Source organism: Hippopotamus amphibius, chromosome 4 (assembly GCF_030028045.1).
Source record: "Hippopotamus amphibius kiboko isolate mHipAmp2 chromosome 4, mHipAmp2.hap2, whole genome shotgun sequence".
Taxonomy (NCBI): Eukaryota; Metazoa; Chordata; class Mammalia; order Artiodactyla; family Hippopotamidae; genus Hippopotamus; species Hippopotamus amphibius.
This window is the reverse complement of record NC_080189.1, coordinates 143,543,278-143,564,215: the sequence shown is the minus strand read 5'-3', so window position 1 is coordinate 143,564,215 and position 20,938 is coordinate 143,543,278. Positions and strand designations below refer to the sequence as shown.

Here is a 20,938-nt window from a genome sequence, read left to right as displayed (position 1 = left end):
GCTGAGTCCTGCTCATGCTTCAAACTCTCCTGCTCCTTCTTCCCTCACACCTGAGTCTTCTACCTCCCTCTTTCACTTTTAAGGACCCTTGCAAGTACACGGGGCCCACCCCAATAATCCAAGATAATCTCCCGGTTTTAAGTTCCGTGACCTTAATTCCATCTGCAAAGTCCCTTCTGCCATGCCACATGTTCACAGGTCCCACAGACCAAGGCGTGGGCATCTTGGGGGTGGGGGGCACTAGTCTGCGGACCACGCCGTAAATACAGAAGAGAAGACAAAAACGTCTCTTTTGCTAGAAATCAATGAATAATTCTGCCCACAGCACACAGCAAAGAAGTTTTGATTAAATATCAATGAACATACGCGAAGGTAGCAATGACCTTATAATTATTCTGCACACACACACAAAACCCATTAGCCGTCAGTGTTTGAGACAATGAAACTGTATGTGCTGGAAGAAGGGTTAGAGAAAACAAAAATATTAGTGTCAAACTATATTAATTGTAGGAACTAAAAACTGTAATAGTCTTCAACTTCATGGAATTATTCTCAGTAGGCAGTGAATCACACTTCAAACTTTAATTTTAAAAGTACTATGAAATATCTTAAAGGCACTCACATAAATCTGAATGGAAAAATGGTGCTAATTATCCTGTCTCAGTGTAAGTCAAGTACAACTACCAGTAAAAGTCAAGCTGTCTCACTTAAACACAGCAGTAAAAAATCTCAACATTTAGGTGATTTGAAAGAAAATGTACTTAAACAAGAAAGCCTACTGTTGGTTACTTTGTGACCAACACAAGTCAAAGCTAAACCAAAAAAATAAGAAGGGAAGAGAACTAACAAATTGCTACACTTAAAACTATTTGCAATAACAACTATCAAAAACTTTAGAAAAACATCAATAAAAGTACTGAGTCAAAATTTAGAGAAATGTACTAGATAGTGAATAATAACCCATTACTGATGTTAAAACTCATGCTATGTAAAACATAAAATGAGATAACCACTTAATCACAGATATATTAAAAAATTATTCATGTGGAGGGACAATATTTAACAATCAGAATTATAAATAAAAATTATTAAGCATTAACATTCCCATTTGTTCTCTAAATATAAAACTGCAAGTTAGAGCACCAACCGTTCATCAGATCATGCTGATAATTTCCAAATCATCTGTTAATTGTTAGAAAATACTGGTGTGATCCTTTATTTGATGTATATCTGTCTCAGCTAAACAATGTCTGAGATATGATTCAATATAACAAACCAAAGTCTTCCAGGAGTAACATTTCCTATTTAACTGAAAGACAACAGGTGAATTGAGTCTAAGGATATATAGATTCTCCCCATAACATAATATTGTTCTTGGTAAATCTTATATTACCTTATGCTGAACTGATGTCAATTAAATAAAATTTTTTCTAGCCTTAATAACATTCACTATTTCTATCACCATCATGAAGAACAATTATCATACTCAATCATCTAGCTTATTTTTACAAAATTTTGTTCACCTTCAATCTATGGTACTTTGAAAGCAATCAACTGGCCAAATTCTAAGAACCAATAAATGAAAAAGATATTCTAAAAGTTAATTATACTCTCCAGGGCTTCCTAGGTGGCGCAGTGGTTAAGAACCCGCCTGCCAATGCAAGGGATACAGGTTCAATCCCTGCTCCAGGAAGATCCCACACACAGCAGAGCAACTAAGTCTATGTGTCACAACTATTGAGCCTGCACTTTAGAGCCTGTGAGTCACAACTATTGAGCCCATGTGCCGCAACTAATGAAGCCCATGCGCCTAGAGCCCGTGCTCTGCAACAAGAGAAGCCACAGCAATGAGGAGCCCATGCACCACAACAAAGAGTAGTCCCTGCTTGCCGCAGCTAGAGAAAGCCTGCGTGCAGCAACGAAGACCCAACATAGCCAATAAATAAATTTATTCTTTAAAAAAGTTAATTATATTCTTCAGACTTGTCATCAAATAAGGGTATTTTCATGTAACTTGCTGGATAATTTAATATTTTTTCTCTTGGAATATTTTACTTCATTTCAAATTTGTTTCGCTAATATTCTCTGCTTCTCTATCACAATTTCCTGTTTTGTTTTATATGTTCTATTACCTATGACTTGTCAAAGAAATCTATCTATTTTAATAATTAGAAAGTCTCTTTCTTCTAAAACCAAAGAAATAAGAATGGTTAGAATAAAGTGTAATAAAGCTAAATCTCTAAAAACTTAATTATTCAAATGCTATCTCACAATTTCTATTAAAGTCAATATTCAAATCTTTATACGATTTCCAAACTGAATCTGCATCAATAATACCCAGACTCTCCATCCAAAGGTAAATCCAGTTGACCCTTGAACATCACTGGGGTTGGGGGCACAGACCCTCCATGCAGCCAAAAATCTGAGTATCTTATAGTCAGCCCTCCATACACGTGATGCCTCGGCATCCAGGGATGCAACCAACCGCGGATCATGCAGCACTGCAGTACTGGATACTGAAAAGAAAATTCACCTACAAGTGGACCCACTTATACGAAACTGTGTTGTTCCAGGGTCAACTATACTTCATTATTTCATTTCCAAATTCTTAGGTATACCAAATAAATACCAGAGAGTTAAATAACATAAGATTAGAAATATAAAAACATGAAAAAAAAACTGTTAAGTGATTTATTTGGTTTCTATCTTTTTATGCGATGATCCAGAGATAACTAAAGTAACAAAACATCAAACAAAACTATCCAGAATTTTTCCTAGAATTTCAGACGCCCCCCCGCCCCCAGTGCTATACTTGCACCACCTGTACAAAATTCATAGTTTTCATGTAAATATTTATCAAGGCCATTGTTCTTGAATATGGCAATAAAGTTAATATATTTCAGGTATTGTTCCTTTTAGCTCCATGAAATCAACAAAAACCATCACCTATCTTCAAAGTCCTGAATACTGCATTTTAAGTAAATTATTAAACCATTTCTATGTGAAATGGTTGGAGCTTTGTCAATGACTAAAATTTTACTGCCCTGATTTATGTTTTCCAAAAAGTTGTTCTCTCAATAGATATGTTTTACAACAATCAGAACCATAACTCTACCTGCCATGATACATTCCTATAAAAACTATTTTTTTGAAGTCTTAATAAATACTTCAAGTCAGAAAGTTACTTTAAACTATACAGTATATTGTGTTGGTATTTCATAAATACCTTTTCCTTTGCCTTAGCAATACTCTTTGATAAAATGTTTTGGGAAGCTATTTTCTCAATTTTTTTGGAAAGCTGATTTATGTTTATTTTTTCCAGCTTTAATGAGATATGTTTGACATTTAACACTATGTAAGTTTAAGGTATACAATGTGTTGATTTGATATTTTATATACTGTAAAATGATAACCACCATATCCTTAGACCTGACACTTCCATCAAGTCACAAAATTACCAGGTCTTTTTTGTGGCGAGAACACTTGAGATCTACTACTCTCTTAGCAATTTTTCAGTATATAAAACAGTGTGATTAACTATACCCACCGGGCTGTACATTAGATCCCCAGAACTTATTCAGATTGTAACCAGGGGTTTGTACACTGCCTAACATCTCCCCATTTCCCCCATCCCTTGGTAACCACCATTCTAGTCTCTGTTCCTATGAGTTCAGCTCTTTAGATTGCATATGTAAGTGATATATAGTATCTGTCTTTATCTGACCTCTTTCACTTAGCATAATGCCCTTAAGGTCCATCCAGGTTGTCACAAATAGCAAGATGTCCTTCCTTCTTGTAGGACATTGTACAGACATATATGCCACGTCTTTATCCATTCAACTGTTGATGAGCAATTAGGCTGTTCCCATATCCTGGCTAATGTGAGCAATGCTGCAGTGAACATGGGAGTGCAGACATTTCTTCAAGATTTCGTTTTCATTTCCTTTCCATACGCAGGAGTTAGATTGCTGGATCATATGGTAATTGCAGTTTTAGTTACTTGAAAAATCTCCATACTGTTTTCCACAGCAGCTATACCAATTTGCAATCCCACCAACAATGTACAAGGGTTCCCTTCTCTCTACGCCCTCTAACACTTATTTCTTTTCTTCATGACAATATCCATTCTAACAGGCACAAGATGATATCACTCTGGCTTTGATTTGCATTTCACTGATGATTAGTGATGCTGAGCACTTTTTCATGTACCTATTGGCCATTTGGATATCTTCTTTGGAAAAATGTCTTTTATACTTTAAGATACTTTGCCCATTTTTTAATCATATTGTTTGGGTTTGTTTGTTTTGCTGTTGAGTTATATGTTCTTTACATATTTTGGATATCAACCCCTTATCAGACACATGATTTACAAATACTTTCTCCCATTCAGTAGGTTGCCTCTCCATTTTGTTGATAATTTCCTTTGCTGTGCAAAAGTCTTAAAGTTTGGTATAGACCCACTTGTTTATTTTTGCTTCTGTTGCCTTTGCTTTCGGTGTTATATCCAAGAAACCGTCACCAAGACTAATGTCAAAAAGCTGTTTTCTTCTAGGAGTTTCTTCTAGGATTTTTATGGTTTCAGGTCTTATATTCAAATCTTTAATCCACTGAGTTGATTTTTGTGTATGTGGCCCAGTTTCATTCTTTTGCATGTGGATATTCAATTTTTCCAATACCATTTATTGAAGAGACCATCTTTTCCTCATTAAGTATTCTTGGTTCCTTCATCATAAAACGACCATACACATATGGGTTTATCTCTGGGTTCTCTATTCTGTTACATAGATCCATGTATCTGTTTTTACGCCAATACCAAACTGCTTTGATTACTATGTAATTACTTTGTAATATAGTCTGAAATCAGGGAATGTGAAACCTCCAGCTTTGTTCTTTCTTAGGTTGCTTTGGCTATCTGGGGTCTTGTGTGGTTCCATGTGAATTTTAGGATGGTTTATTCTCTTTCTGTGAAAAATGCTACTGGAATTTTGATAGAGATTGCATTGAATCTGTAGATTGCTTTGGGTAGTATGAACATTTTAACAGTATTAATTCTTCCATCTATGAGCACGGAATATCTTTCCATTTATTTGTTTCTTTTTCAATTTCTTTCATCAATGACTTTTGTTTTTAGTGTATAGATCTTTCACCATCTTGGTTAAATATTTACCCTGAGGTATTTTATTCTTTTTGATGCAACTATAAATGAGATTTTCTTCATTACTCTGATAATTCATTACTGAATTTTTGTACATTGACTTTTGTACCCTACAACTTAACTGAATTAATTTATTAGTTCTAAAAGTTTTTTGGTGGAATCTCTAGGGTTTTCTATATGCAATTTCAAGTCATCTGTAAATAGAGACAATTTTACTCCTTCCTTTCCAATCTGCCCTTTCTTTCTTTCTTTTCTTTCTCTCTTTCTCTCTCTTTCTTTTCTTTCTCTCTTTCTCTCTTTCTTCTTCTTTTTTTTCCCCCCTAATTGCTCTGGCTAGGACTTCCAGTACTATGTTGAATAAAAGTAGCCAGGATAGGCATCCTTGTCTTGTTCTTGATCTTACAGAAAAAGCTGTGGACTTATTATATATGGCCTTTATTATATTGAGGTACATTCCCTCTGTACTCAGTTTGTTGGGTTTCTTTTCATTTTCATCACAAATGGATGTTGCGTTTTTTGTCAAAGGCTTTTTTTGCGCTTATTTAGATGAACATACAGTTTTTATCTTTCATATTGTTAATGTGATGTATCACACTGATTGACCTGCAGGTGTTGAAACATCCTTGCATCCCTGGAATAAATCCCTCTTGATCATGGTGTATGATCCTTTTAATGCACTGTTAAATTTGGTTTGCTAAAGTCTTGTTGACTTTTTATTTTACATTGGAGCATAGTTGATTAACAATGTTGTGTTAGTTTCAGGTGTACAGCAAAGTGATTTAGTTATACATATACATGTATCTATTCTTTTTCAAATTCTTTTCCCATTTAGGTTCTTATAGAATATTAAGCAGAGTTCCTTGTGCTATACAGTAGGTCCTTGTTAGTTATCTATTTTAAACAGAGCAGTGTGTACATGTCAATCCCAAACTCTCTAACTATCCCCCCCACCGACCCTTCCACTCCAATATAAAATAAAAAGTTAAAAAAATTTAAAAAAGGCAGCACCTTCTGATGGATGCAGAACCAACTGAGATGGCTTCTCCAGTAGCACTGCAGCAGCTGCTGTGATGGGTTTCAGCTCAGGGGCATTAACAGCTTCTGCTCCTTAGGCATCACCCCTCCTTCCTCTTTCCTCCTCCAGGACCTCTACTTTTCCTTCTGCACCTCTAGCAAATGGACAGTCAGTTCTCTACATTAAATCCCCTTTATTAAAAAAAAATTTTTGTTGAGGATTTTTACTTCTATGTTCATCAGAAATATAGACACGTATTTTCCTTTTCTTGTAGTGTCCTTGTCTGGTTTTGGTATCAGGGTAATGCTGGCCTTATAAAATGAGTTTGAACGTGTCCCCTCCTCTTCAAGTTTTTGGAAGAATTTGAGAAGGATTGGTATTAATTCCTCTTTAAACATTTGCTGGAATTCACCAGAAGTCATCTGGTCCTGCACTTGTGTTTGCTGGGAGGTTTTTGATTGCTGATCCAATCTCCTTACGAGTATTGGTCTGTTCAGATCTTCTATTTCTCCATGATTCAGTCTTGGCAGGTTTTATGTTTTTAGGAATTTATTTCTTCTAGGTTGACCAATTTGCTGGTGCATGTTTGTTCATACCAGTCTCTTGTGATCCTTTAACTTCTGTGGTTTCAGTCGTAACATCTCTTTCATTTCTAATTTTCAGTCCTCTCTCTTCTTTCTTATTGAGTCTAGTTAAAGATTTGTCTATTTTGTTTATATTTTAAAAACAAAAACCAGCTCTTAGTTTCATTAATTGTTTCTATTGTCTTTTTTGTCTGGTTCATTTATTTCTGTTCTGATCTTTATTGTTTCCTTTCTTCTACAAACTTTGGGCTTAGTTTGTCCTTTTGCTAGTCCCTTGAGGTATAAAGATAGATTGTTCATTTGCTGTACAGCAGTAATTAACACAACACTGTAATTCAACTATACTTCCATAAAAAATAAATTAAAAAAAAGATAGGTTGCTCATGTTTATATTTTTGGTGAAAATAATCAAATTGTGTTTCATCCTAGCAACACAAATTATTTGTTTTAGGTTTGTATTCCTGTACAGTATCAAGAGATATTCTGGACTTCAACTTGCTACTAATATTCCTTTTTTACCTTCTCTGACAGATTCAGAATATTCATGTTTATGATATCTAAAAGAATAAAACTTTGCTGCCTCTTCATTTATAATAATAAAATTAATTCTTGCACTTATGCATATCAAAACTTCAGACACGACTAACTCAAGAATTACAGTGCAATAACAATGAAACCAAAATAAAATCTATTTAAAACTCAACTATTAAAAGCTGTAGCAATTTTAAAATGTTAGGCTAATGATAAACAGATGATTCTTTGAAAGTACAGAGGCTCAGGTTCACAATGGATGTGCAGTGGAGATACACCAACACTGCCTCGAAGACCCAGGCTGGACAGACAGTGAGCGCTGCAAAAATGGACCCCACTAACGCCGAGAAAATTAGCTTGAACTCATGCGTTCACACTGAAATTTACTTTATTAGTTTTTACCACTTCTCACAGTTACTCTTACATCACTCACTGACTAATAAGGAAGAGTTTTAATATCAACCAGTAGAGCCCCCCCAGTGCAAACAGCTTAAAAGCAGTCCTGGTTGTAACAATCATATTAAATAGCCCCAATTCTTCTCTAAACTGTCCCTCCAAGACCACTGATATTTTCCATTCTGAAATAATGCCAACTGGAACAAAGTGATATTCAATTACTTTTTAAAAGCAAAAAATATCCAAAAAAGGAGATTTCAACAAAGCACAATCTACGAAGGGAAAACCATGATGAAGAGTTTTCCACAGTAATGTTGCTAAATTTAAACCATGTTGCCAGCAAAACATTTACCCATCAGGCGCCATCCCCATCCCCACCACAACCATCTACGATTCACAGGTTAAATAAGAGCAAAATCACTACCCCACATCATTAAAAAGGAAAGGAACAAGCATAAATCGACTTAAATTCTCCCTTACATTATGCCACCCCCCCTGCTTCAATGTTTCCCCTTGGAAAGAAACCCAGATTCTCCAACCGGGACCCAAAGAGCTCCAGACCTCCCTGCTCGCCTGGCTAACTCCTCTTTCCCTTCAGCTTGCAGCCCACAGGCCACTTCCTCACAGATCCTTCCCCGTCCACCCAGACTAAACTCTGCGCCTCCTCTTCTCGCAGCACCTTATTCTTTTTCTGCACCATGCTTTTCAACATATGCAGATAAACAATGCACATGATTACTTAGCATCTGCCTACTCACGAGACGGCTACTCCAAGCAGACATGTTTTGGTCCCTGTAGTACACCCACACCTAGCATGACGCCCAGCCACCGAAAAGGACTAGATAAATATTTGTGGGTGAATAAACTGCTAAATGCCCTATGTCTGTGTAACAGACCTGCTAAAAGTTAAACAGGGCTTCGGGTTTTGTTTTGTTTTTTTTAACACATTATATAACAGGAGGAATATCTTGGAGTATTACTACTTCAAGAGCAAATATGTACACAAATGAAGATGACACAAACAGTGATTATGCAAACAGCCACTACACAACAGTGGCACATACTTGCCACCCTCATCTGACTTCACATGGACAGGGGCACCCGTGGAAGACCAAGAGGACCCATTTGCCAGCTGCCACCGCCATCAGCAAAGGTGTCTCCCTGGTCTGCCCCCAGACTATGGGGCAGAAGGGAAGAAACAACATAGTCAAAAGGCCAAGCACTCCAGTTCTAGCAATGGTAACCACCCCCACCCTTCTAGGGCTCACTTGCACAGCTCCCATCAAAGATGACCTTTTCATTACCAATACTGCAGAATCAGAAATTTCACAGCAAAGCACTGCTGGTTCAGGTCAAACAGCCTTTGCCGAGTACCACCACACACCCTGACCTTCTGATGGGAAATGGGGTGAGAGAGAAGGAAGATGAGAAAAACAATCCTGCAGGGCCTGGGAAGGGCCCAGAGCCAGGGACACACAAAGAAGGCTGAGAAGGGGAATCCAGGGTGAAGTTAACACATAACTGGAAAAGCCAAGTGGACTAACAGCCAAGGTGAATAAGGACAAGCTAAAGGGCCGGAGCCCCGATGAAATCAGATGAGGAACGTACACGTGTACACAAGTGGAATGAACCAGAGGGCGTGGTAACTGACAAGCGACAATGGGCTACAAGGTCCACTCTACCAGTGGGAGATGTGGGACAGAAGTGACAGTCTTTGAAACTGAAAGAGTTACAGCACTATGCACCACGGATGCTCATGTATGGTTGAACACAGCCTGGGGAGTCACAGAGGCTGCTAGGGGCTGCGTCACTGAAACACGCCGGAGAGTCAGCTGTAGGTCAGTGAGGTCAGGAGGAGTAGGGGAAGAGGCAGCTGAGATGAATGATGCAGGGTTACAAAAGGAGAGACTGAGACGGAAACAAAGTGAAAGCATTTCTAATGCCATGAACTGGAAAAGACGGAAAGAGAGCATATTAGTGAAAAACCAGGATGCAGTTAAGGTGAGGTAGTGGGAGGAGCATCTGAAGAAAAGGCTAAATACCTAAGAGACTTTGTCTAGGGAGCCAACAGAGCAGGTGGCAGCAGGAGCGGCAGAGCAACACGGACCAGGGATGCGAATTTGCGAGGGAACAGGAGGAAGGAGGGGGTCTGTGACTACGGTGCCAGGTTCAGGCAGGATGAAATACTACGCACGAGGCCCTCCACATACAGGTACCAAGAGGAGTGAGGGAAAGGCACTACGGGGGAGGTGATCAGCTCACAATCAGTGAGTCTGGTCTGCTCATCTCCCTTGGACATGGTGGACCGTGCAGGCCTATCGGATTCTCTTTCCTGAAAACGAAAAACCTTTCAGAGTGATTGAAGGGAGTTGGGGCCTCTTTACAACACCCTGGAAAGAGTATCTATGTTAACTCCTGTATGTACTCTGGTTCTCTTCTCTCCCAAAACCTGGTTACTCAAATTCTCCCCCGATTCTGGGAGCCACCCCTACCCTAATCTTTAATAATGTCTCCAGGTTCGCTTCGTTTGTTTGTTTTAGCCAGAATCCTTTCCGTTGCTCAGAACCCCAGCACCTTCCCTCACTGAACATGGCTCCTGCCCGTAACGAGCTTATTTAAGAAATGAGGAAACTGAGGCCCTGAGAATGTCTTTTTCATAGGTTATAAGACCAAAACCCAATCTTCCCTACTACTACTGCTCTCAGTGATTTTTTAAAAACAGATTTAGACAGCTTCCAAAAGACTTATAATTTAAATAATGTCAGTTAAAACCTAGGTATGAAGGTAAAACAGAAAAAGCTAAAACTGGAGCAGATGAAGGTGGGAAATGGGTATGGAAGAGCCATGATCTCCTAATAGCAGCTATTGGAAGATACATTTCATATTCTATCGTAACATGAAGCCTGAGTAACCAAAGATTTCTGTAAAAATGTTTTAAATATCTGAAGCCACTGTATTAATATAAAATTTGGATTTAAAAAAACATAAAAAAGTACACAGCCAGAGGAAGGAAAGATAAATATCAACATGTAGACAAAATTATAAAGACCATGTCTATAATATCCGAATATTTTTGGCACTTATCACATGCTTAAAAACATTTGTCTTGGTATCCTTCCCCTCCAAATATTTTTGGACTATAAAACATTTCTCATACTTCCTTGACCTTCCAGATTCTGTTGCCATTTTACTTTCTCCTTTTCTCAGAGTCTTTGTAAGGCTGATTTCCTTTGTTTACCCTACCAAGTGTCCTTCTCTTCCTGAAACTTTCACTTTATTTCCCTTTTTATAGCCCAAAACTTGGCCACATGTATTATTCTTTCCTGTTTCCTTGGTGTTTGATATATTCTGATCTAATCATTCCCTCCCTAACACAAGGCAATCTTAATTGGCACATTCTCGCACTTTTTCTGTGGCACTGCTTCAGAAACAACAACAGGAACTTTTATAAAAACATTCACAGAGGTGATTGTTTCTAAAACTCAGTATAAATACCACATATGCTTCCATGAAGCTGTTCATTTCTCTTTGAACCATGGGTTTTCAGTAAAAAATGGGAAGTCTCTTTATTTATTCCAGATGGTCCAAACCCATTATGAGAAACAAACATGTAGAGCCAGTGCTCCATATGAAATACTTCAGGTAATTATGATTATTTTATAAAAAGGAAACTACATTACACACTAAGTAAAGCATTTAATTAAAGGAAAATCTAATAGGCAGACTCTATCAACCGGAATGGAAATTCAGGTTTCTCCTCCACTTACATAACAGAAAACAAACGAGATAATCATAAAAAAAATAAACATTTTATATACTTCAAACTTACAAGAGGAAATATATATCATAAACATCCACTCTTTCTAATAATTACGTAAATTCAATTCCATGTACACGCAGATTATGTGAAAACTCCCACGACTCAAGTAACAGAAGAAGAACAGCAAATCTTCATAAGGTTTATATCAAAATTTAATATGAAAACTCTCTTCAGGATAAAGAGCATCATTTCCCTCTCAACCACAACTATTCTAAATCGATAGATGCTGCCTCCACTATATCCTAAAGCAGGGGTTCCTTACGGGGCGGGGGCTGGGGGAGGGGCTGCCCCCGCCCCCGCCCCCCAGGGGACACATGGCAAGTTCTGGAGACACTTTTGGCTGTCCCAACGGTGACGGCAGTTGGGGCTGGGGGCGGGGGTGGGTTGACATGCTATTGGCATCTAGTGGGTAGAGGCCAGGGGGGTGCTGCGAAACATGCAATGCCCAGGACAGCCCTTCACAGCAAAGATTACCCAGCTCCAACGGTTGAGGAACTGTCCCACAGAGAAATGAGACTGAAAGGAAAGAGCAGCGGGCCAGGAGTAACGCCGCGTCCCCGTCGGCCCTCCCCATCCCAAGGAGCCCCCACCTTGGATGCCTGCGGCGTGGATATCACGTGGACCGTGCTGGGTTTGACTCCATTCGCCTTCGGCCGCTTGTAGAGAGCAAATCGGCTTTTCCTCCGGCCTCGGTCTCCATTAGGTAAAGCACCATTGTACCTACAAACAGAGATGAAAGAGTTCATTTCCTTGTAGATTTTAAAGGCATTGCCAAGGAAAGTTCGATGGACGAAGGCAAAAGACAGTAACGCTCATAAAGATGGACGAAGGCAAAAGACAGTAACGCTCATAAAGACCTGCCCTCTAACCACCCCTACAAAAGGGACGCAAAACAGACTTGCAGACTTCAGCTGTAATGAAATTCAAATCACTTCCAGAAACTTAATTTAAGAGTGATGTACAAAGTAATTATAGGTTTCCTATTCTATAAAGGCAGCCTCTTCAAATCTTTCTGGAAGAGACTGAGTATAAATAAGCAAATGAGAATTCTGCAGAGGCCGTATTAGTGCTGGCTCAATTCAGCAAGCATCGTCCTCATGGACCCCAGAGAAGCACTCAAGAAATATTTTTAAATGAACTAGTTAGAAAACAGCATACTAATTAAACCTCATCTCTCACTCGCAAATCATAATGTCCGCAGGATCTTTCTTTGTAAGAAGACCAAACTTAGTTACTTGCATTCTTAGAAGTTCTGAATTCTCTACTTTCGTTCCCATTGCTATTTGAACCCTATACTGTCAGGTCAGCAAAAACCAGCCTGCAAAAATTAAACATCAAGTATGCCTTTATAAGAAGGTTGCCTATTAAAAAGCCCAAAGGGAGAAAAGATGAGTTTTCAAATATCGTAAAAAGTCACCTGGAAAACATTACTGTCCTTAAGCAGATTTCCTGAATTAATACCTTAAAGCCAATACCCGTGTTTAAAAGGAATGCAGGAGGGTTTCCGTTTTCACCTGTATTTTCTAACTCTGCATTACGGGTCCTTGTACGTCCTGACCACTGTCTCCTGTTGTCACACTGCCACGTCTATTCTCCAGCTCCCTCTAGGCAGAAGTTCCTTCCAAGAAGAGAACCGAAAGAGGGACGGGAATTGTTTCCAACCGTGACAGCGCCAAGGCTCCCCTGCGAGCACCAGGGTCAGGGGCAGCGCGTGTGGCGGCTCCACCCTCCCCCAGAGGTCTTGTCTTTGCCACTTGTCCCATCACACCCAGAGAGCACGGTGGCCAAATGGCAAAGGGGACGCAAGGCCCACTGAGAACAGCAAAAGTCAGAACAAGGGGTTTTGGGTGTTTGTTTTACGATTCTGTAGCCACAGTATGACAATGGATTTAAATTATCACTAGAAGTTATTCCTGCTGTGTTTTTCATCTGTTTCATTTCCATCACAAAGGAACGTCAGCTACAAGAAAACGTCTCTAGAATACAGAAATAATTTGTTTCCAGTCTTAGTCCTCTCCTTTTTCTGAGGCAAGATCAGAATAATGTACATTATTTTCTTAAACATATCCGTGATGACTACTATAAAGAGTAAACAACCATTATAAACCCGCTTTGTCTTAATATACTTCCACATCACTTAAACCAAGATGAACATCCTGTCTTAAGAGAAACATATGTGAATCAATTAAAGGCAGGGCTCTAAGCAATTTAGAGGGAAATTTTCACCACTGCAGCCTACAGGCAATTGGCACAAGGTCTGGCAAGGTTTCTTGCTCGTGCCCCTCACGTTTGCCCAGGTCTCTGCTGCTTCTTTCTCTCAACTACACACTGCTGGTCAACAAAATGTTACCAAGTAAAAGTGCAGCAGAGGCTTTTTAAGACATCTGCTCACCATGAGATTCCTTCTCAGGAATCCAGCCCTGAACTCCCTAAGGTGAGCCCTGGCACCTGAATGAAATGGCAGGCCAACACCTTCCCCAACACCCTGGAGCTGAATGCAGACAAGCTCTCCGGAGACAACCTGCCAGTGTCTATGGATGGCCAGAGCTGCAAACTGTAAGCGCGGGAGCTGAGGGGATGTCACAGTCTGTTCTGCGATAAAGCCGCAGAGAAGTGAGGAGCGAAGAGGATGAACAGAGACAAGCAAAAAAAAGAGATGGAAAAGGATCCTTAAGGGCTTCTGTCAGATGTACTCTGACCCTTGTCTGTGAAATTCTTTTTAGTTTCAGCTAACTCAGGTTGCTTTCTGCTACTTGCAACTCCAAAGCCATATCTAATATAAAGGTGAAAACACAAAAACCAGAAATGTCAACCTTAACATATACAGACACATTTTCATTTCAACTGCCCGAGCAGAGATGCACAGATACTGCAGGTTAAGCAAATAATATGCCAGTCCACTTACTATGCTTACTTACTGAATACATCTACATGATGACCAGTGAAAAATATATTGGAAATAATTAAGGTAAGAGTGGAAAAAACAGTGTCACGATGAAAAAAGTTTCTACTCAGGTTAAGCTACATGGTCATTCATTCTAAAGTTTCTACTCAGGTTAAGCTACATGGGCATTCATTCTATATTTATAATGCCAATTACCGGAGCTGCCAACGGTGAACAGCAGCCACCCCACGTTCAGAGCTCTCCATTTAAAAGCAGAGAAAAGCACAAAAACAAGTGCGATAAAACACTTATGCAACAAGATGCACTAGTCACAAAGCACGTGGGAAGAGCCATCAGGGAAGCCCTCACAGAGGAGACAATGCGTGAACTTTCTGGAAATCTGAACAAGACAACTAAATGGGGAACGCAGAGCAATCGTATGCACAAAGGCAAGGAGGCGAGGAGTGGTTCAGTGCTGCAGGAGCACAGAGTTCAAGAGGAGAGACGGGGAGTGCTGGCAGGGTACAGATCACAACCGCCTGGTACTCCATGACAAGGGGCACAACCTCTCACCCTAAGAGGAATGAGAGTTGGTACGATTTAAGCCAAGGACGAACATGAACACATATAAAGTAATCACTAGGACAGCACCGGGCGAGACGCAGCTCCGGGCTAGAGTCAGGATGATCAGATGGGAGAACTACCCCCACCAGTGGAGGGATGCAGTGGGCTGAGCAGCGGCTCTCAGAAAGACAGGTCCAAGTCCCAGAACCTGTGAAAGTGAACCTACTTGGAAAAAGGGTCTCTGCAGATGTAGCTAGGGATCTGGAGATATCACCCTGGACTGGCCGGGAGGGGCCTCAATCCAGTGACAAGTGTCTTCATGACACTTAATTCAAAGCAAGCACTGTCACCTCCTCCTGAACACAATCACCGAATCTTCCCCGCACCCTTCTCGCCTCCCCATCTGTCCCTCCTCCCCCTGGGGAACGTGAAGTCCATCTCCTGCACTTGCCTTAGTGTCTGGGCACACAGCAGGCGCTGACACCCACCAAGCCAACTGTGGGACAGAGGGGTTGTCTTTTGTATAGCAGAACAGAGCCCAGACAGACAGATGAGATTCAGCTCATAAAGGCAAAAAAAGTATTATTCCATGAAAGAAGGTCAGAATGCTCTCAAGCTTTTCAGCCAGCAAGTTTGCAAAAATAAGATTTCCAAGTGCTGCGGGCACACCTGCTTCAGCTGCTAAACAGGGGTATTCTGATTCAAAGCCACAAGTTGCCTTTCAAGCTTCACATTAAAAAAAAAATTCTGGAGACTTAAAGAAATCCACTTATTTAGGAAATGTGTGATGAAAATGTAGCTCTTCATATGTGCAGGGCAAACAGTTGGTAAAAGTATCTGGAAGCTGCAGAGAACAACGACAAACACTTGTAAGAAACCTCACAAGGTTTTTCTTGGTTTAAAATTCACAATTTACGCATTCATTCTTCTTAATAGCATTTGCTGTGCATTTACTAGGTGCCAAGAAACCTTGTGAGGGAGGCTCCTGGTGGGCAGATAAGACGCTTGAATGATGAAACACACATAAACCGCACAGCTGGGAAGGGGCACACGGGACCCAAAGCTACATCCTATTTTGTCTGACTCCAAATTTCATACTCTTTCCAGTAGCCAACACTGACAATTTTTAAATTCAAGGCATTTCTTGGCAAGCTACACAAAGACACATTCTTGAGAAGACGCCTGCTACCTAAAAAATGCATTTGTCAAAAAGAATTTTCTAGAGGAAATAACCGCAAGACAGGGCTTGCCAGGGGCCGCAGCCACACTTCAGAGGCACCACCTTTGATGTTAACCAGGCTGAACTCACGGAGCAGCACCTGTGTGGATGGGAATGAGGACTCGGGCTACAGAAGTGGAGGCGTCGTCAGCATCAAGCGCCCACATTCCAGAGGCCACCCGGCTTCGCTTTACGGACTGAAGGCTCTGCCCTCCCTCGAAAGCAACATCTCTGTCACCTGCACAGATAAATCACAAGCAACTACTGTAACCAAGACAGACTATACACCGCAGATGAACAGGCCGGGGACACTAGAGACAAGAGATGTGAAGGCAGGGCACAGAGTCTGATAAACTCCTGCACTGCACCCCCCCACCCCTCCGTCTCAAGGAGCGCACCTCAATTCACCACGAGAGTGAATGCACGAATGCACTGCTGCAGCTGTGCCGAAGAAGATGCCTGTAAACCAGGACGTGCCTGACACTGGCTTTATATCATTACAGCCTCAACTCCTCATTATTTCAGCTATCATATGCATCTGGACTTGCACTGCCCGAATGAACTTTATACATAAAGCCCAGGGACACAGCAATATCTACTTCCCTGTGCCTAATAAATGCTGCGTATTGTAGAGTCTCATACAATGAATAGTAGCCTTTCATTTCCAGCCAGAGAACTAACTATGGCAGTGCCATAACAGCCTACTCCCTCTGGGGATAGATGATCTGCTGCAGCTCTTTAAACATCAATTCACTCAGAACATCTTCCTCAGCTTGGCCTTCAAATGAAAATTCTCAGTGCCCGTTTCTGGTTGGAAATGGTCTTTGCTCCGAGTAGCTGCTTAAGAGTTCTTGAATATGAAAATACATTTATACATGAAATATTGCATATAAATGTATATATTCATTCAAGAATGCATCAAGCAAAGTACACAGGTGAGCCAGGCCCATGGCTGTGTGCTGAGGGGCTAAGGATACAAAAAGACATCTTGTCTCTTAGCAGACTCAGTCAGTTGGAGAAGACAGACCAGGTAACGGCTATAAAACAATACTGATAAATGCTAATGAAAGTGAGTTTGAAAACACAATGGAAAAAAAATCAGAACCGTAACTTTTCGGTTAGGACACAGTGACAAGTCTTGGCCTGCCCGACAGGTGTGATTCAAGTCATGGGACCTTGTTAATAGTCTTCTACACCAACCTTGTGTCACAACACCGGTCAATCTTCCATTTATCTCACACCATTTGGACTGGATGCTCTTTGAGAAGTTTCCTATTTCTTTGTGCACCGCCTCTTCACCTCTGCCTGGTATCTTAAAACCGAGGAGGGGCTCAGTGAAACAGTCAACAGATTCATATGGAAATAATAATAGTGGTGGTGTAAGGGAGACAGGAATTCCAGCTCCAACTCTTTTCCTGGCTGGTGCTGTGCATCTACCTAAGATGGGACTCTCTCCTCAGCTACAAAGACAGCCACACAAAGTTACAAACTCAATTTTAAAAAGAGATTCTCACTCCTCTTCCAAACATTTGAATTTAATAGGGACAGAGGAGGCATTTCATCCAACTCACAGAGCAGGATCCTGTCTAAGAAGGGGGAAGGTTGTGGCTGTTATTTTGAACAACTGGCTCTGATCTGCTGCTACAGTTGTTCCAAGACCCCCCAAACCTTCATGGCCGTTGAGGGGTGGCAGTTACACCTGCAGCTTCCCTTTTCCTTATCCTGACGTTTTCCAGCTTCCCCAGACCAAAATATTTCCCAAGACAATACATTAAAACGTTCTTTCTATCAGGAACACGGTACCGCCCCCACACGCCGCAGACGTCCAGCCATTCTTCCAGGACTGATATGCCCACACGCTCTCATCCAGCCCCCCTGAAGCAAAAGGTACAGTGTGAAGGCCAGAGGGAAACCCCATCCCATATTCACACAAGTCCCTGAACGTCTCGGAACCTCACTTTCCCTCCCCATAAAGCAGGAAGAAGCCCTGATATTCCACCGCCTGGATTCTGGAGCAGTGTGGTGGTGGGAGACAAAGGCAAAGCTACCTGGAGAGGCCCTGACCAGAGCCTCATCAGCACCTCACGCTCACTGCCCCCAGGGCAGGGGCTCTGTTCTCTCCAGCATGCATTCAGCTCCTGTGACTCCGGAAGGCCACACTTCCCTAATTGCTGATTCCTCTGCCCAGGCCACATGAGAGAAAAGAGCACGCAAAGCAAATCCAGTCCACCTAAAACACAGACGAACTGTTTATGAAAAGTATTTATCATCGAATACTTAGCCATTTGCTTCTTTGAAGTCTTTCTCCTCCCTTTTTCATTTTAATTTGGTACTGTCACTAAAAAACACAAGATACAGTTTTTTACTGTATTGAATCTTTGAGTTTTGAGTATTACTGGAGGGCCAAGAGCAGAGACTTTTCCACTGAATACTGGAGGTACGGAAAGGGTCAGCAACAGAAAAGACTATTTATGTTACTCTTAAAATTTACATTGGTTACTACTTCTTTTATTCTGCTATTGGCTCCAACAATCCAAAATATCTCTGATTAAAGACATATTAATATTAGTGTTTTATGGCAAAGAATCTATTTTTTAGCCTTTGGGTGAAAATTATTTTTCAAGTATTACCCTGTAGTAATTTTTTATTCTAAAAGAGAAAATACCACACAAAAAGGGAAAAGCAAAATACAGCAGGAAATGAATTTGATACAGTACAAGATTTGAACAACTCAAGAACCAGGTAAAGGCTCATCATTTTATCTTTTTTTTTTTTTTAATTTTTTTTTTGGGGGGGGTACACCAGGTTCAATCATCTGTTTCCACACACATATCCCCGTACTCCCTCCCTTCCCCGACCACCCCCCCTCGAGTCCCCCCCACCCTCCCTGCCCCAGTCCTCCAAGGCATCTTCCATCCTTGAGCTGGACTCCCTTTGTTATACAACCACTTCCCACTGACTATTTTACAGTTGGTAGTATATATATGTCTGTGCTACTCTCTCGCTTCGTCTCAGTTTCCCCTTCACCCCCCGCCCCCTCCCATACCTCGAGTTCTCCAGTCCATTCTCTGTATCTGCATCCTTGTTCTTGTCACTGAGTTCATCAGTACCATTTTTAGATTCCGTATATGTGAGTTAGCATACAATATTTGTCCTTCTCTTTCTGACTTACTTCACTATGTATGACAGATGGTAGTTCTATCCACCTCATTACATATAGCTCCATCTCATCCCTTTTTATAGCTGAGTAATATTCCATTGTATATATATGCCACATCTTCTGTATCCATTCATTTGTTGATGGGCATTTAGGTTGCTTCCATGTCGTGGCTATTGTAAATAGTGCTGCAATAAACATGATGGTACAAGTTTCTTTTGGGATTATGGTTTTCTTTGGGTATATGCCCAGGAGTGGGATTACTGGATCATATGCTAGTTCTATTTGTAGTTTTTGAAGGAACCTCCAAATTGTCTTCCATAGTGGCTGTACCAACTTACAGTCCCACCAACAGTGCAGGAGAGTTCCCTTTTCTCCACACCCTCTCCAACATTTGTGGTTTCCAGACTTTGTGATGATGGCCATTCTGATTGGTGTGAGGTGATACCTCATTGTGGCTTTGACTTGCATTTCTCTGATGATTAGTGATGTTGAGCTCATCATTTTATCTTATTCTTGATTTAGTAACAACTTTTGGGGGGAGGGGGAGGTCTGAGTCACAGCTCTGCCATTAGTAGCTATGTGATTTTTTTAATCATTTTTAAAAATTGAAGTGTAGTTAATTTACAATGTTGTGTTAGTTTCAGATGTACAGCAAAGTGATTCAGTTACACACACACACACACACACACACACACTCCCTCAGAAGACATGCCCTCTGACATGACTTCAAACATCCAGTTAACTTCCTTGCCCTAGACTTTGGGCTGGACCATGTGACGTGCTTTAGCCAATGGGATGTTACAAATGGGATGCAAGCAGGGGCGTGAATTGTGCTTGGCAGTTGGGATCATCTTGTCACCTTTCTCATGGCCACAGGAAGAGTATGTTCCTGCCAGCCTGCCAAGGAGGATGAGTGACACTTGGAGGAGATCCAAACCACATAAACACAGAGTGAAGCAAAGCCACTCCATCATAGCCTAGCGCAGAGCCACCTCAACCAACCCACATTCATGAGAACAAATGATTGTTGCTTCAAGTTGCTGAGTTTGGGGATGATTTGTCACATAGCATTACACAGCAAGAAGTAAAGGAATTTCAAAAGCAAATTAACTTAAGTAGCTTCTTCAGTAGCTAAAAACTTTGGTGGGCTAAAAACACAAAAATACAAAATATACACCCAGTGAAAGTTTTATATATAAAGAATACTTCCATTATGAAGGAAAAGGTCTGTAATTAGAGGCAATTCCAAATGTCTCGTTTAAATTGGCTATAAAAAATGACATTTTTAAAAAATGCATACTTCTTCAAGAGGGAGACAAAATGCCAAATTGAATGTTTTTTTTTTCAATACATCATTATGTCAACTAAAATCAGTGGTCCCTTGAATAAGCTACATAATGTGTATATAAAAAGGTCTTTATCTCTAAAAATCAAATTTGGACACAAAAAGAATTAGGATAAAACGACTACTTGTTTGGCAAGCCACTGATTCATTTCAAAATGTTTACACACAATTTCTACTGCAGTAAGAGGCCTCTAAAAAGTGAGCATCTCAAAGGATGCCTGAAAAGGAAGCATCTTAAACTAGCATTGGACCCATCATCTAATAT

General features: G+C 40.6%; 1 protein-coding gene across 1 annotated transcript in view; it reads right to left on the bottom strand.

The window, feature by feature from the left end:
- Positions 1-20,938, bottom strand: part of PELI2 (pellino E3 ubiquitin protein ligase family member 2) — a 207,269-nt gene that overhangs the window by 131,206 nt on the left and 55,125 nt on the right. Inside the window, exon 2 of the mRNA XM_057731270.1 lies at positions 12,092-12,221. Coding sequence (XP_057587253.1) covers positions 12,092-12,221 — 130 coding nt within the window. The remainder of the gene's footprint in view (positions 1-12,091; positions 12,222-20,938) is intronic.